The 18,323-nt window shown below is 40.2% G+C and overlaps 1 protein-coding gene across 2 annotated transcripts in view; it reads left to right on the forward strand.

Moving 5' to 3' along the window:
- Positions 1–18,323, forward strand: part of NALCN (sodium leak channel, non-selective) — a 286,369-nt gene that overhangs the window by 173,023 nt on the left and 95,023 nt on the right. For both annotated transcript variants that reach the window (XM_048493957.1, XM_048493958.1), the window contains 2 exons: positions 4,437–4,574; positions 12,138–12,212. In XM_048493957.1, the coding sequence (XP_048349914.1) occupies positions 4,437–4,574; positions 12,138–12,212 (213 nt within the window). The remainder of the gene's footprint in view (positions 1–4,436; positions 4,575–12,137; positions 12,213–18,323) is intronic.

Here is an 18,323-nt window from a genome sequence, read left to right on the forward strand (position 1 = left end):
GGCTCTGGATGTGGCATGACCTCAGCATAAATAGCACTGCACACTGCAAAAGTGGAACCTACACCAGAGCTGGGTCACTTACACTGGTGCTTCTACATGATGGCTGGGCGCCAACGCTTCCATAATGCCAGTGTTCCTCTGGCACAGGAGCCCACACTAGCACTAATGGGGATTTTCTGGGGACGGTGCTGACTTCAGTTGGCTTCCTGAGCCTTTTTAGCCTAGGAATATTCTCTTTTGCTGGTGTGGACTTAATGCCAGCAAAAAGGGCTTTCCACTGCCCTTAGAGAATTTCCCATTTTCTGGCTGAGCACAGTGCTGCATACCTCTTTGGAGGTCACAGGGCTGCATCATGCCTAGTCACTATTCATCTACCCCCCTGACTTCAGGACTGGGCTGCCCAGATGGAGCAAGTGCAATCATGTTATACTGCAAAGCAAGCCCCACTCATCTGATTGACCTTCCTCACTTTTCCCACAGAGTAAGCAAATCTTATTTATTTATTTATCTTACCATCAGTGAATCCTTAGATTTTGCAAAACTAAACCTGCGTAATTGGTGGATCAAAAATGTTAGATTTCGTGAGGTATTTCAACATGTGTTGATTTACATTGCCTAGTTGAGGATGAACACTCTATTTGACTACAAACATCAAAAAAGCAATACTGAGGAGACTTTTTAAAAAATCATTTTTAAAAAAATCTAAATTCTGTTTTGACAGTCTTCCTCAAATATCTTGATTTTTCCTTTCTCCTCAAAAACCTCTCTTCTCTTTTTCCTCAGAAAATGTCTGTCCCTTTTCTTCTTTTTTTTATTAGTCACTTTTTGTGGCTCTCCCTCAGGACCAAAAAACCCCTTTCCCCTCACAAATCTATACAAGAGGAATTAATTCAAAACCTTCCATTTGCATACATCTCCAGGTCTCATTTTCACAGCTGTTGGTTCTGTCAGCTAGATAGCTGCATTTCAGATTCATTTTAGCATAAAAGGTGGAAAGTGTACTTTCAACTAAAAATATCTTGCTCTGAAGGAAAGATTGCTACTTGCTGAACTTAAAACTGTCTTATTTTCTTAAATCTGGTGCTTTCCAATATAGAGAACTTTAATAATAGGAAAGATTTAAATTCTGCTGGGAGAACATTAGAATGAAGTATGTTTTAAATGGAAGGTTTGGTTTACATCAAAATGAAAAGGTTGTATCTCTTAGAAGGGTGTAACTCTGCTTACAACAGTCCTCAAAAATCTCTCCTATCTTTTCCCCAGAAAATTTCTACCCCTTTTTCTTCTTCCTTTTTATCAGCCACTTTCTGTGGCTTCCCCTCAGGACCAAAAACCCCTTTCCCTCACAAATTACACCAGGGACAAACCAGTAAAGTTCCACACATACATATAGACTAGAAAGTGGGTATGTGCAGATATAATTCATGGCATCTGGAAATGTGGACATATATTGGAAGTAAATTCTGAATCTCAGGCTGAGACTCAGTAGGAGGGTACAGATTGCTTTATCAGTTACAGCAGATGGATCAGGATCAGACATATTTATGGGCTTTCTAAATGTAATATCTGCTGCATGATGATTAGTGCAATAAAGTCAGGAGATGGCCCCATCTTCATAATGACTTACATTGTGGTGGTGATTTAAACCAAAAAGGTTTCATTGGTATAAAGCTTCCAGTTTTATTTTTACAGGGGCTGGATACATGCCAAGATAATTTGTCTGGCACAATTAAATTGTGTCAGATGCTATCATTTGGGAAAAATGAAAATATGGTACACATTTGAAAAATCAGCAAAATGTCTTCAGTCAAAATGGTTACATTTGATTGTAGGTGAATGGCCTCAAATCCTGCAGGAATTTGGATTTAGATGGTAAAACTAGAGATGCAATTCAATTTCTTATCCCTGCTGATTTACCTGAAGTTCTCTGCTTTTTTATTACTTTTGGGACAAAGGTAATGAACACATTATCCATACCAGTGATGAAATTGAACAGACCAAAACCATTCCCAGTGAAAACATACTGGAACAAAAAGAAATGAAAATAGCACTTTCATTTCATCCTGAGGTAAAATCTTGGTTGCACAGTTTTTGTCCTTAAGTTCCGCTTCAGAAATGAAAATATTTCCTTTAGTTTGCTTTGCTGCCATTTGTATTTTTGAATTTGAATTTATTTTAATACATTCATTTCACTAGTTGGTAGGTCACTGAACAGGTAAGTATTGTTTTTGAAAACCCTTGCCTTTTAATGAAACATGCTATTGATTGAGGTGGTCCAAAAGGTAATGGTTGCTAATTTTATTGATAAAAGTAAATGTTAAAGCTAATGTTTGGTAATGTTTGGTAAGGACCAAAATAGTGTAGCTGTAAAGAGTGGTACTGAGAGAAAGCAGAACAAACTTCTCCCTCTCCCATAACACTCTGGGACACCCAATGAAATTGTTGGGTGATAAATGCAGGCCCAATAAACAGAAGTACTTCTTTACAGCTAATTAAACTGTGGAAATCACTGCCTGTACCACATAGCGACAGTCACTAGCATAGATTGCTTTGAAAGGGGATTAAACTGATTATTGAAGGACTGGTCCTTCCATGACTACTATCCAGATGACTAAAGAGAACCTTTGTATCCCCTAAATAGTGGTGCTGGGAGGCAACATCACACAGGAGGCCTTGGCCTCTGTGTCTTGTTTGTTGGCCCTCTAAAATAATTGGCTGGCCACTGTGTGAAACAGGATGCAAGACCATTGGATCCAGCAGGGTTGTTGATGTGCTTCTTTGTTCTCATGACTATGCACAAAAATCTCTTTGGACTATGGCAAGCTATTCTGAGTGCTCTGATTTGTTTATCTGCTAATGTGACACCAAATGTATACTATATTTTAGTAACTATAAACGTGCATACTTATCCAGATATCAACCGTTTGACTAGCAGATGCTCACAGGTTGATGTCCACAGGTTGACAGTGTTGGGGGAAATCAGCAAGTAGCATACAATGAATGACCATGTGGACAGCTCTCATTGAAGAAAATGAATATAAGTTGTTCGTTCCTCAGAAAGAATGCTTAAGAAGCATGTAATTATTGCTTGGGATCTTTTTCAGATGCAGGACCAAGGCAGATTATACATGGTCTCCCCATTGAGTAGTTCAGTCTCACCAAGTATTCACAGGGCCTCCCGATATGAATTGAGTCTGCAGTTCTGAGGAAGGGGAGGAGTTAACATTCTATCCTATAGTCCTCCTTGATCAGAAATAGGATACAGGCTGGTATAAATACCATAATAAGACAAAACACTTTGTTTTGACTTTTTCTCTAATGCGCCTAATAGCCCAAGAAGGGGAGGACCAGTTTTGATGATACTAACAGCAAGAGGGTAGAGAGTCTCCCCTTTATTACTAGCAAAGTTCTGACCCAAATTAGCCTTCCCCCAACTGGATCCTCACCATTATCATTTTGCCTTTTAGTCAATGTTATCTATAAAGAAAATGGAAGATGATTCATATTTTTTAAAAATACATATTTTGGATCTTCCAGAATTCATTTTTGGATGAGAAACCAGGCTTGATGTGACTGAATTAGAATTCATTTTTGGATGAGAAACCAGGCTTGATGTGACTGAATTTCACTGTATGTCACTCCAGATGAAGATAAACTAAAAACTCTTCAATTAGACTCTAGGTTTTAGTCTGTTCCATGAGTGGTATGACAGGAAGAGTTCGTCCGGCAACTTAGTTTCAAAGCTTTTCCTTCTCCTTTGGTTGCATAAAAGGATTTTTGAAGCATTGCTGGAAAGATGGTTTCAGAGGGTAGTCTACAGTTGGTATACCGTAGAAGAGCTGTATTTCAGTCCAATATCACCTTAGAGATCAACAAGATTGGGGGGGGGATAAGCCTTTGAGAATCAAAGCTCCCTTCATTAGATACTTTTCTGTGGGAGTTTTGACTCATCCAATATCTGGCAAAGGGAGGTTTGACTCTTGAAAGCTCATATCCTGAAAATCTTGTTGGTCAGGTGATACTGGTCTTGAATCTAGCTCTGCTAGAAGGATTAAAGTTCTTCAAGATGACATTCAAAATGTAACTGACTTCTCCAGGGCAGTGTTGTTCTTACAGTTGAGAGACTCAGCCAGTTCTGCCATTCAGCCCTAGATTAGCATGAACATAAAATCAGGGTAGATTCTGGAAGAATGAATATAAACGACGTGATCTTTTTGAAAAAACATCAGAGTAGCTCCCCCACAAAATAATTGTAATTGATAGACGCTGAAGTTTTTTAAGAGTGCAAGATAGGCTCGTAGATAGGCATAGAGAAACCCAAGGCCCATCATTATTTTGACCAACAAAGTTGTCACCCGCGCAAATACTGATTATATGTTACTCACCCGTTTTGCTGTAACACAACTAATTATACTGTGTGTTTGGTTGTCTTTTAGGCATTTATGTCAATGTTCCAAATCCTTACTCAGGAAGGATGGGTAGATGTCATGGATCAAACTCTTAACGCTGTAGGGCATATGTGGGCACCTGTTGTTGCTATTTACTTCATACTTTATCACCTTTTTGCTACTCTGGTAAGTGGCATGCTATATCCTATCAACACTTCTGCTCAATATTCTGATGTTTGTACTCTCAAAATATTTCTCATATTGGTTCCCATAAGGTTCTATTAGCATGTTTCTCAACACCATATTTCCCTTGTTATACTAGTGCAAGGGACAGAAACTTGCCAAGAAGAATCAGCATGGTGGAGAGAAAGAGATCTTAACCATTCTCTCCTGTAATCCACCCAGGCTATTTTTAATTATTTTATTTTAAATCATTATTTATTAGTTTATTACTGGAGCCCATTCAGGATCCAAAACAGCAAGTGAGTCCAGCTAAAGGAAAAGTTGCTAAGTCTGAGGGGAGAAATCATAGGGAAAAAATCAACCATCGTGTCTGTGAATTATCCCTCCATTTTAATGGTCTTCCTCTGCAGGTTTCTCTCTTCACATCTCCATTATATTAGGAGGGAATGAATTTCATTTGCCAATTTTAAAAAATCTAGTTCTATTCTGACTTGCCAGTCTTTGTTCACTGGCCTTGATTTTGAGAATCTCGCCAGCTGCTATGCATATAATGCTGCCAACAAAGAATATTGGCTCTAAGCATGTAGTTTGGTAGTGCAGATTGCCTGTTTGCTGGAGTGGTAAAATGGTAAAAAAAAATTGCTCCAATACATAAAAATATACAAGAGGAACAAAACTGTGCATTCTTGACAGTCCTCTAAAATCCAGGGATGGAGAGGAGGAGCTAAGGACTCGAGTAGACACAAGCTTATAAACCAGTTTTGGGGCTCAGGAGCCCCATGTGGCTCTTTGACATTCCACCTGTTGCTCTTCTGAGCATGGCTGCCTAATGTGGCACCTGCCAATTTTTTCCAGGAATATGAGCAAGTTCCTTGCCAGGTAGAGCTTTTGGTTGCTACCTTGAAATGACCATTGCCAGAGGAACAGGTAAGTGGCAGACCTCACTGAGGTGAAAGTCCCATGCCAAGCATGGATTAAAATGTGTGTCTTTGGGTTGATGGTAATTAGGACTGTGCTATAAACAAATGAAGCAACTGGAGCTGCATACATCACTTAGGTTCACTATGTAGGAATCTAATAAGGGAAAATGATAGAACCTTTTTGCCCATGAAGGTCTGCTTCTGTCTATGAGTTGGATCAGAGAATTTGCTGATGTAGATCTAGACTTCAGTTCTGAGGCTTATGGTGGCCCAGTGTTAGTTGCAGCATAACAATGAGGTTTAAACAAGGCCAGCTGTATTTCTCATTAGCTAATATTATCGTTGTTAACCACCAGGAGCATTCCTCTTGGTTAGGGATCAGAGTGTAGAGGGAACTTACACATCATGTAGAGACGCTCTGCACTTGATTGCATTCTCCCCATAACTGTAATTAAATTGAAGGCTGACACATAAAAAGCTTCAGGACATCAATGACTAATTAGAATGTATTACAATGCTTTTCTGTTGTATGATGCCCAAATGAACGCATGGGAAATGCCATTACGTTACAGCATGCCCACTAACAGAACAAACTAACTAACAATTAATACGGTGTATGAAAAAAGGTTTTGTTTAAGGCTGCTTTATTCCTTTTGTTGGGTTTCAGTCACTCTGTGATTTGTTCCTTGTTGGACAATAAATAGGCATCTTTCCAGGGTATGCTAAACATGAGGGGTTTTTTTTCTTTTACACTTGTCTAACTGGCAGAACACTTTTTAAAGTGTTTCCTTAGTGCTTCAGGAGATATGCCTGTTAAATCCAGATTTCTCCATGTTGCTAGAGATGGATGGAATCATCTAGTAGCAGAAGACAAAATAGTGAAGTTGTCATTCTTTCAAGGGTCCCTTTCTGCTTCCTGGACCTTTCTTCTTGGAGGTACACACTGCCTCATTAAGCTAGCAATCTTTTTTCCTTACCACTGCTAGAAAGCATTTCCTTCTTGCTTTGCAAAAAGCAGGATGTGTTTTATTTGTCCTGCCCCAATTCTAACTCTTACTTCGGCTTTTGCCACAACTTATATCTACCATTTCCCCCTGCTTGTGATTCTCTCTGCTGCCTGCCATTTGGTGAAGATTTCCCCTTGGAGATTTCCTCTTCTTGCATCTCATCCACCCACGATTTCACTGCACAAAGTATACGAATAAAGTTAGTTTGGACTGGCAATCCTGTACATGTGGGGGGTTTTTTGTTTTTCCTTTTTTGTTTTGAGAGTGGTGTCTTCCAAGCTACGATGATTTGAAATATGCACATATTGCCGATTCTCATATTGTATCATCATAGCTTCAAAGACACCTCCCTCAAAACAACATAAAGGAAAAACAACATGTGCGCTGGATCCCCAGTCCAAACTAACTTTATTCATGTACTTTATATAATGAAATTGCAGATGGATGAGTTGCGAGCAGAGGAAACCTCCAAAGAAAACCTTTACCAAATGGCGGGTGCCACAAATCACAAGCAGGAGAAAATGGTGGGCATTAGCTGCAGTGAAAATGGAAATGAACGCTAGTGAGGGGGAGGCGGGGAAAAGAACCGCCTTCCCTGGCAATGCCTTTTTTGTTCATGCTATGTGGACCAAAAAAAAAGCCCAAACTATTATTTTTAAGACATCTGCAAGATGTTTTATTTGTGCTGTGCAGAAAGGCCCAAGTTCACACCTCAAAGGAGCCTCTAAAGTCAGCTTTGATAGTGGACTCAGAAACTGCATCCATTTTCATTTGGTGTTACAGCTGAGTCCCTCTTTGGGAAAAGTTTGATCTTACCACAGATTTTCATAGTCTGGTAGCATAACATGATCCTTCAATTACTGCGATGTGCTGTAATATGAACTGCCAATGAAAACTACTCAGAAACTTCATATGGTTCAGAATTTGGAAGCCAGATGGGGGTCTTGCCATGGGGAACATGATTCTTCAATGCAATCTGTTTTGGAGCTTATTTCAAAGTCCTTCTTCTAACCTGAAATGTTTTGAATGGTATAGAATAAGGAGATACATTAGAGCACCTGTCATGCCCCCACAGAAGCCTTTATTATTTTCATTGTTAAGTATCAGTTTCCCATAGATAGCATGGGTTTAGTCCTCTGTATAATCTTCAAAGGGAGGGAATTTTAGTTAGCCCCTGTCCCTTTAAGAAGTTTCCCAAGAGGCAGTCTTTTTGTTCTCTCTCAGCAATGCCCCTGTTCAGTTCAGTTCAGTTCAGTACATGTGCCTAGGGAATCAGGAGGCAGCAGCATTTTGCCACGTCAAAGGTGTACTGAGAGCACAAAGTTGAGGTTTACAGAGAATAGTAGCCTGATAAAGACTCAAGGAACTTAAAGAAGTGGACTTTTCTGGAAGCAGTCAAAGAAAGAACAAAGGTCTACAACTTCTACTGTCCAGTCAAGCAAGTACTTTATTTTGGGCAGACCCTGGGAGGAGTTAGGGTCTCCATTCTTCTAAATATTAAACCTTTTGTTTGAACTGTTAAACCTTGCTTGTGACTCTCCCACTGTGTTCTGGCCAGGCACAGGGCACCAGAAACAATTTTGCTTGGGGGACAGAATAGAACCATCTCCTTGCAAAAGAGGCTGCCAGACAGTTGAGATAACCTGCTTGAGATCCTTCTCAAGCTTCACCGTCTTCTGCAGTATGTCAGATAGCCGCCAGTGAGAGAAATTTTGATCTGGAATTCCCTCACAAGGACAGCTTTGCATTACCGTCTTTTAGATGCCCTTTAATAGCAATTAGGTTTTACTGCTCCTACATGTTTTCTACAGGTTTTACATGCTTCTACACTTAGGTCATTGTTTATCTTGCCTTATTAGAAAGAGGAATTACGGACTTGTTTTATAGTATCTATAGATGACTTTGAGGGCTTTGTCAAGTGGAAAGGCAGGAAATGTATTTCTTACAGGAACCAAGCACTATATATTTCACAACAGTTATCTCTGGTGTGGGTGCTTATGTTGAACTGTTTTGATATTTTTAAATGTTTTATTTATTTTATATCAGTTTGGGAAACCATTACTGCTCAGCTGTATTCTCATGAGTGATCCTCAGATCCTGCTGGTGGGTTTCCAAGTGCCTATAGTGGAACCTCAGTTTTCATTGCCTTCGGTTTTCATCAGTTTCAGTTTTCATCGATTTTTTCAGTGAAAAATTTGTCTTGGTTTTCAGCGATTTGCCTCAGTTTTCATCTATTTGCAGTAAGGTGCAGGGGTTTGTGGAGAAAAATCACCCGGACAAAGGTGTTGCAGGCCCTGTCTGCAACTTCTTTAATGACAATATCTTGCCCCATTTAAAGAGGCGTCAGAAACAGACCTCTTTGGACAGCTTTCTGGTGCGACATTGGTCCACTGGCTCTGAAGCTGGTCCTAGTGTTATTGTTTGTTACTGTTTGTTACTGTTTTCAGCATTAAACACTATGTTTATTCACCGTTTTTGGTATGTTTTTTGGAGTGCCTAGAATGGATTAATTGGATTTACATTGATTCCTATGGAAAAGTTTTCATCAGTTTTCATCAGTTTTGGTTTTCATCGATTCTTTTCGGACGAATCACCAATGAAAACCGAAGTTCCACTGTATTTTATTTTTCAGCAAAACATCTCTTCTCTAATGTAAAAAGCCAGTCCTGGCTTTCCTTCACTTTTCAGAAGTGGAAAGCACTACAGCAAACACCCATGAAGAGACTGTCATAGGAGGTTGCTTGACTTACACTTTCCTAACATTTTGTGTTTGACCCAAGCCCCTTGTGACAGCCATTTTGTGATGGCGCCTATCCCATATCCTCAAAATCCCAAGAATGCCTATAGGCTCAGTAAGATTGGGGATTCCCACTCTAGGTCATAACTTGAAAAAAATAATGCAAGGCTACCATGTGGAAAGAAGGGAAGGCAGGTGATGTAGCTCGATCTCTGCAGATCTCGTATGCTAAGCAGAGTTGGTACTTGGATGGAAGACCACCAAGGATGTTCTTACAGAGGCAAGCTATGCCAAACCACCTCTGATTCTCACTTGCTTTGAATGTCCCTTGCCAGGCCATAAGGCTGCTGCAATGTGATGGCTCAAAGACACCCAGTAGAAAAGTTCCATCGTTTTGAGATCTGTTCCTTATTTTATTATTATGTTCTGTTCTGCTCTGGAGAATAAACCTCTACCCTATACACTGCAATACTGTGCCAGCTGTAGAGAGATATCTCATCCTTCATTTTTTGCATGATGATCCTGACCACTGCTGAAATGAGACTAATTCCCCCATTGCATTATGGGGAGTACAGCTCCCATTGCTTTGAGCCCCCCCACCCCAAAAATGTTGGCCTGTACAAAGCCCTAAGAATAGGCAGTAACAGTGATAAGTGGATAAAAGATCAGACAAATGTTGCAGAAAATGACAAGTTCCAGTGCTCAGAATGAGAAGGAAGGGTAGGGCTCAGAAGGGCTAATTCTGTGTGCTTGGAAACGGAGTCTGTGAAGAGAGAAATGAATAGCTTTCACAACAGAAGCTGGAACAGAATTCAGGCTTGAAAAAAAAATTAGGAACAAAGTCTGTTATTAAAATCCAAAAGGGAATGAAGGAAGTTAAACAAATAAGGTAGTTGATATTTAAATGTTCTTTTGTGACAGTGCTTTAGATTTGTTTTTGACATGCTGTAAAAACTTTCATTGTGTGTCTATCATTCTCAGCTAAAGAGAATGGAGCTAATCACAGATTAAACCACAAGGTACTGCAAAAATTCTTGATTGTTTCAAAATCAACTTTGAATTATGGTTATACTCAGAGAAGAAGTTGGAACAAAGTCTGAGATGAGTTTTTGCAAAGTTTTGCACAGTTGTTATTAGTTCTGAGAATAAACCCATTTACTAAAATTCAAAGGAATACTTTATTCGAAAGAAGGTTGCCCACTCCCAACATTTTTTGAAAGCACAACTGAAGGTCCCGGGTTCCTGGCTATAGCAATGCCATTGTCAATGTTTCTGCTTTGCTTGTGTGGTAGAACTGAAGACCTGAACTGTGGTTGAATGGGAAGATGTTGTCAAAGAGGTGGCAGAGTGCTGGGAAGGAATCCATTGTGGAACTTCTTGGAAGACTATAGATAGAAATTCAGTGCACTGCTCAGAAATTCAGTTCTTGCACACACCAGTGGAATACATCCCCCATCCAGTCCCTCTGTTTTGATCTCAAGAGCAACCATTTGAGCAGCAGCTCCCAATTCGTGCTAAGAAGGTTATGATCCTTCTGTACTTGGACAAATCTACGTAGGGCTCGTGGGAACCATGTTTCTCCTTTCCTACCCCAGCAAGAGCCAGTGTGGTTTAGTGATTAAAAGGAAGTGGATTCTATCTGGAGAACTGGGTTTGGTTCCCCACTCCTCCGCATGAGCAGCAGACTCTTATCTGGTGACCCAGATGCGTTTCCGCACTCCTGCATTTCTGCTGGGTGACCTTGGGCTAGTCACAGTTCTTCAGAACACTCTCAGTCCCACCTACCTCACAAGGTGTCTGGTGCAGGAAGAGGAAGAGTAAAGAGTTTGTAAGCCCCTTTGAGTCTCCTTCAGGAGAGAAAGGTACGGTATAAATCCAAACTCTTCTCCTTCTTCAAATGCTATGCCAGCATAGTTTGTCTACTGCATTTATATCCTGCATTTCTTCCTGATGGGGACCCTTTCTTCCTTTGACTTACACTGTTGTCTGTCTTCCATTTTACTCGCATAACAACCTGGTGAGATTGACTGAGATTAGAGTTCATGACTGGCCCACAGATGCTCAACAAGCTTCCATGACAGAGTGAGGATGTGAACCGGGTTCTCCCTATGTTCCATCAAGTTATGCAAAACTGTACATGCAAGTTAACTGAATGGAGTGGAGTGCTTCACATGAAATGGCATTTCACTGGAATGGTTTGTCATGTATTTGAATCTGCCCATGTATAAGGGTCTGGTACTCCAGTCAATGACAAGACTCAGGAAAGGTTCAAGAGCTTTAATCAGAACTGTGTCAGCCCAACGGCCAGGTAGCTGAATCTGAGATTCAAACTCCCTGGCCCCAGTATATACCTTAAGGTTACAGTTTGGTTCAACCCATAAAGCCCCCACCTTTGCATTCCCCCAATATCAGCACGAGAAAGACAGAAAGACGGTACTACAGATTCCTTGTTTTGGAAAAGGCGAGTTACTCCCTGTGAAAGAAAGATAAGAAGTACTCGGTAAGCTCTATTGAACTAGTTACATGCAAACAAAGGAAAGAGGCTCCATGGCCTTGGGGCAGCGGAGATGGCATGCCCAGCTATTGCTGGTCTGGAGACGTGCACTCTGGCAGGCCGATAATGGCGCGGCCTGACACCATGTGCATGCACTAAAAATACTAGAGAAACAAGAAATCTGTGCTTTCCACATGTGCTCACCTGGGGAAGAATAGAACACCTGTTATTTTTCATATGTATTTAAGAATTCATATCAAGCATAGGTTAGAGGCGGGACAAAATGTATTTTAAGTTTATCATTTTATTGCACTGATGTAGCCCAATCCACTGGCCAGATAATCATTAACTCCCATAAGGAAATGCTTTTGTTGTCAGTAATCAATATTTTTTTTCATTCTTGTGTAGATTCTGCTGAGTTTGTTTGTTGCTGTTATTTTGGACAACTTGGAACTCGATGAAGATCTGAAGAAACTTAAGCAAGTAAGCTTTTTTCATTTTAAGTGTGAATTGCAACAAAGCATTATCATGCCTTCCTTCCTTTAGGGGAAAATGCAAATATAAATAACTCTTCTAGAAAATGAACCAAATAAAGTGCATACCCCAAGTAATAGAAAGTCCAGTACCTAAATCCAGATCTTTCCTATTTTCCCATGAATATCAACTGATTATTTTCATATTGCACCCAAAATAATTCTTTACATCTTTATTATCCTAAAAAAAGATCCGGCTGCCTTTACTTCCCTGGCCCCTACCCGGTGGAACAGGCTCCCTAAGGAGACCAGGGGCCTGTGGAACCTACAGAGCTTCCACAGGGCCTGCAAAACAGACCTGTTCCAACAGGCTTTTGGCCAGCCGGGGTGACCATCAGACCCTCATACCACCTAGGTCTCCTGTGGGCGGGAGTGGGGTTTGGATAAGTCGCCATCAGTTATAGGGAATTGTTGAACTGTGAATTTAAATTGTTATTCGGTTGTTTTTACTGTTATTTATCATTATCTGAAATGGATGTACACCGCCCTGAGCCCTTCAGGGGAGGGCGGTCTAAAAATGGAATAAAATAAAATAAATAAAGCAGAACAATCAATAATTTTCTGTTGGCACAGTTCCATACAAACATTCCAGTTCACTGGTTCTGGATTCAGAGGGTTTGCCTGTGCTAAACATTCCATCCGGAAGAATTGTATGTCTTTCAGTGACTATATGTGGAAGCCCTGTCTCCGTTGCTGACCAACTGCTTATGTGTGTCATTGACTATGGCCCACCTTAGATTAGGATAAAAGAAGACTTTGCAGTGATTGAGGATGGTATGGAATATTCTGAATGAGCTAATTAAAAACAAAAACAATCCAGTCAGTAGCTCTCCGAGAGGTTCTTAATCAGAAGCTAGTCTCAGAGGCTCTATGTGGAGCAGCACCTGTGAGTCTGGGAGATAAGCATGAAAAGCCTGTGAATCAAACCGTGTGTCAAACACTCAAATGAACTGAATCATGCCCTCTGTCTATTAATAATCCAGAATTAAAATGCAATGAGCTGCTTACTACAGGCAAACATTAAAGAGCTCATGAAGTCTGCAAAACTGTTTTTGACACTGGGAAATTACCACCTTAATTCTGCAGCTTAAATTGCCCCACTTTTCTTCAAGAGACAAGGAGCTTGTTTTCAAGAGCATTTTATTAGCTAGTTAATGCAGATGTTGCACATTTTTATTATTCTGCTCCATTTGGGCCCCCATTAAATCCACAAGCTACAATAATACTGTTTAAAACCCTTCCCCTGGCCTTCTGACCATATTTGAGAGGCACTAGTGCACAGTAGATCTGTAGACTATTGTATGCCATCAAAGAAAGAAAAAAAAGCAATGATGTGGTACGTGCATCTCAAAGCATGTGCATAACATTGCTTTAACCGTGCTGTCCTCGCAATGCATTACTCAGTGGTCTTGGAATTCTATTCTTCAAACATTTCCCCACAATGTAATTAACATCATACCTGGAAATGTCCCTTTAAAGGTATGTTTAGGATGATAGGAGTTAAGAAATTGCACCTTTGAAATGGATGATTTTCCAACCGATTAAGTAACTCAAGGAGAAAAGGTTTTCCCTTGAGCTAAATGTGATGGAATCCCTGGCTCCTTGTTGATTGCATTTTTGAGCTATTCTGCTGAAATATTGGTTTTCTTATCACAGAAGATAAAGCAGAAAGAAGGTATGTGTTTTTTTAATTCAGTGACATTTTGACTTCTCCGTTATAAGCCAGCCATAAGGAAAGAAATCGTGCAGTGTGTGATATTTGCTGTTTTCGTCAGGCCTATGTGCATAATGGAAATGACTTTGTATTATTGCAGAAGGAAATATTGTTCCCCATCTGTAATTAAAAAAAAAGCTAAGTGGAACACCAGGAGATGGTCGATTAATTTGCTGTGAGCTGATTCTCCAGAAGTGTCTTATGAATACCAATTCTGCACACATCACTTTGTGCTAAATTCTCTTTGCCTGTGTTTGTTTTCATTTTCCATCCACGGTAGCTATAAAGATTGGCAAAAACAGAAAAACTTGCTTTGGTAATTGATGACTGCCTGGAAGGAATGCCTTCTAATCAGCTTCTTCTACCTGTTCACTCTCTGTAATGCTGTTGTAATTCTCTTGGGACTGGATGTTGTGTGGTTTCCAGGCTGTATGGCCGTGTTCTAGTAGCATTTTCTCCTGACGTTTCACCTACATCTGTGGCTGGCATCTTCAGAGGGTCTGATGGTAGTAAAGCAAGTGGAGTATATATACCTGTGGAATGTCCAGGGTGGGAGAAAAAGCCATTTGCCTATTAACAAGTGTAAAGAGTTAGCAAGCTTGATTTGCATGTGTTGGGTGGGATCCACCCATTTAACATGTAAGTAACCATGAAGATAGCATAATCAATTAGTGAGGGCACCTGCATTGTAGCAGACCTGGCCTTTTGATCCCTTTGATTGCTTACTGCCTAGAGTGGTGGGTGGTGTTCTGGGTGGTGTTCACTAGCCCTTTGACTGCTTATTCCTTTGAGACATCCTTTGTCTGGTGTTCATTAGTCACTGTCTTGATTCTAGTGTTTTTCAGTACTGGTGGCCAAATTTTGTTCATTTCATGGTTTCTTCCTATCTATTGAAATTGTCCATGTGCTTGTGGATTTCAATGGCTTCTCTGCATAGTTGACATAGTGGTTGTCTGAGTGGTCCAGAATTTCTGTGTTTTCAAATAATATTCTGTGCCCACCTTGATTTATCATTTGTTCTGCTATTGCTGATTTTTCCGGCTGAATTAGTCTGTAGTTCCTTTCATGTTCTTTGATTCGTGTCTGGGCGCTGTGGTTGGTGGTCCCTATGTAGACTTGTCCACAGCTGCACGGTATGTGGTGGACTCCTGCAGAAGCTAGGGGATCCCTCTTATCCTTTGCTGAACATAGCAGTTTTTGAATTTTCTTAGTGAGTCTGTAGATTGTTTCGAGGTTATATTTCTTTTTTTAAAAAAAATTATTGTATCATTTGAATATTCCATTTTATATTAATACTCTTCTTCATTCTTTTTCAAACAATACATTTTCCCCTTTTCCCCCTCCCCCCTGTATTTTTTTCATAGTTTTATCAAACAAACAGCAGTAAGTTCATTCTTTGTAATCTCTTCTCCCATATCTCCTCATTGATTCCAGCTTCTTTCATCCAGTCCGCATATATTGTCCATATCTTCAAAATTTCGGCCTGTTTATCTTGCCACAGTTTATTTTTTGTTATTATATCGAAAATGTCCAGTGTTACTTGTTCCCAGATATATTCCAACCATTTCTCGGTTGTCCATTTTTTCTTTTCTTTCCAGCCTAAAGCTATTGTTGCATGTGCTGCTTTGATCTTTATTTTATACATATAGCTATATTTTTATCTACCCTTCTATCCTCCATTACACCCATGAACATTAAATCATTATTTATCCCAATATTAATCTTCACCAGTTTCTCGATATATAACATTACGGTTGTCCAAATTTTTTTCACTTCTATACATTCCATCCACATATGGCTATAATATGCCTCCTGGTCTCCGCAGTGCCAGCATTTAGGACTAAGTCCTTTAATCATGTATGCTAGTTGTTTTGGTGTTCTATACCATTTCAATATCACTTTTCTTTCCAACTCCATATATTTCTCAATCTTTATATTTTTACAACTGTCTATTAAATTTTCAGTTTTCCCAGTGTCCAGAAAACCTTCCTTCTCCCATTTTTGATTCAATGTTCCTATCATAAAGTCTTTGTTATATTTCTTCATCAGGTTATATTTCTTCATCAGTTTCCCTATACAATCAGTGATTCACACATCATTTATTTTTATTTCCCATTCATTTTATAGAACCTATGACTAAAGGCAGGGTACAGCTAAGAGGGGTGGCAGAGGTGTATCTATGGAAAACAGCACCTAGAGCAAGCACTGAAAATTCCTCTCCCTCCCTTGTAGTCTGGCCAGGTTCAATGTTAAACTGCCATGTGGACTTGAGAGGCAGTGTCCCCAGTTTAAAATTGGACCTGGCTAGGCCAAGACCAGAGTTGAACTGCAGGCATGGCCTGGCCGGGTCCAGTTTTATGGCTCCACCTCTGAAGTCCTCATGATTGAGAAGGCAGAGCTTCAGAGGAAAGCTAGCACTATAAGAACCAGTGCTGCACTTGGCCTGCCTGAGTCCAGCTTTAAACTGCAGTCTCCACCTCTGAAGTCCATGTGGATTTTAGAAGTGGAGCCCACAATTTAAATCTAAACCCGTTTGGGGCAGATCAGAGTTCTTGGCAGGGAGAGAGTGAGGCAGCTAAGGGCACCCCCTTCAAACTGCACCTAGAAAGCATGTCCTGGCTGCCCCTCTAGATATGCCTCTGAGGAGTGGAGCAGAGTTAAGACAAATTGGTAGTGCTCAGGGTATGGAAGAACTACTAGATGGGGTTAGTGGAAAGGGGGCCCAACTGTTACTCTGCTTCTTGAGCATTCACAACGCCCTGATAACTTTTTTTGTGTTAATGCCACTTTGCTGTTTTGGCAACCATCTTGAAGTAAAAAAAGTAGGAACTTCTGGCAAGGGTTTTGAAAATCATCTCAAACAGGTGAGTTAGGAGTACTGTTTCAGGACAATATACTTACTTCCTTTAAATCAGTAGAGAAGTCCCCATTGACTTTATATGTACAGAATTGCACACTTTATTCTGAATTTATACCCCTTTAAGGGTTTTGGGTTGCCAATATCTTATTGAATTTTAATTTGGTTTTTAGGAGTTCATTTCCTCTTTCTGGAAAAAAAATAAAACATTTCATTAAAATCAAAAGGGTTCAGCTGAAACTTTTCAAAGTTGAAAGAGAAAGCACACCTGTTATAAATGTTAGCGTTGGCCTTATTTCAGCTGAAAGTCTCGGGAGGACTATAATGGGAATAGAAATTTCAATGTGAGAGATGACAATTGCCTGAAGATTCTGAACTCTTGATAAGTCGTGGAATAGGCAAAAAGACGTTATGCATATATGTATACAGCAAAAGTCAGACAGTTCCAATGAAAGGACGTTGGTGTTTCTGCTGGAGGACATGGGATGCCAAGGGCAGAAGTGGGGGGGGGGGGTCGTTGAGAAACCCTACACAAAATGTATTCTAAAGTGAGGCAGAATTGGTATCAAATCCCATTCACTGCATTCCAACTCATTCCTGGTCAGCACACAGACTATGAGCGCACTTATGGGTATATAGGGAGTTGTACAGACGTTCCAATGAACATATAGATAATAAGAAGAGGGTCAGAAGACATGATTCTGCTCTTCTGTACATGCCTTCAATGTGCAAATGACTGGGCATCTGTTGTTTTAATAACTCAAGACTCCAGAGGATACAAAAGTAGTCACTGGGAACCAAAAGCACAAAGTGGAACTTCCCCACCTTTTCCTTCTGAAAGCAGCCATCTGAGCTTCCCAAAAAGGCATTGCTATGCCACAGGGAAGCCCTTGAACAAAAAGCCACCAGCCCTAAGACTTGCACTGAGAAGGGGGAACTAGGGTATATTACTTCCTCTTGTGACAAAGAAGCCTCCAGAATCCTTGCTGATTTAAGAAGGAACAATGGCAATTTTGGTTCAGTTCCTGTCGGTTTATTGCCCTCCTTCTACATGTCCAGTGGGGTTTTTTTTAATCCTTTGGAGGTTGCTATGGACTGTTTCAAGAAAAAGAAGGTGCTCATGGTTCACAGGATCCAAATCATTATTTCTTTTTCACGCTATTGCATCAGTCTTGTATAGAATATAATGAGGTGATTAGTGTCAACATGCGTGAATAAAACAGCAGTTAGGAATTCAACCTTGAGGGGTTTTCATATATATATTACATTAGGCTATTTGCTATCCTTCAACAGTCTTTCCTCACGGCATGATTGTCACTCAGTTTTATCTTTCCTGTTACTCCAGGGAAAGTAGCTTGAAAAATATTTACAGTTTTACACATCTATAAGTGAAAGTCATCTCAGGGTAGCACCATTAGAGTTAAACAAGAAATTTCATGATCTGAAGCTGGTCCAGTGATTACCTGGACAGTGTGTCCTTATTCTTCAGA

The sequence above is a fragment of the Sphaerodactylus townsendi genome, linkage group LG04 (assembly GCF_021028975.2).
Source record: "Sphaerodactylus townsendi isolate TG3544 linkage group LG04, MPM_Stown_v2.3, whole genome shotgun sequence".
Classification (NCBI taxonomy): domain Eukaryota; kingdom Metazoa; phylum Chordata; class Lepidosauria; order Squamata; family Sphaerodactylidae; genus Sphaerodactylus; species Sphaerodactylus townsendi.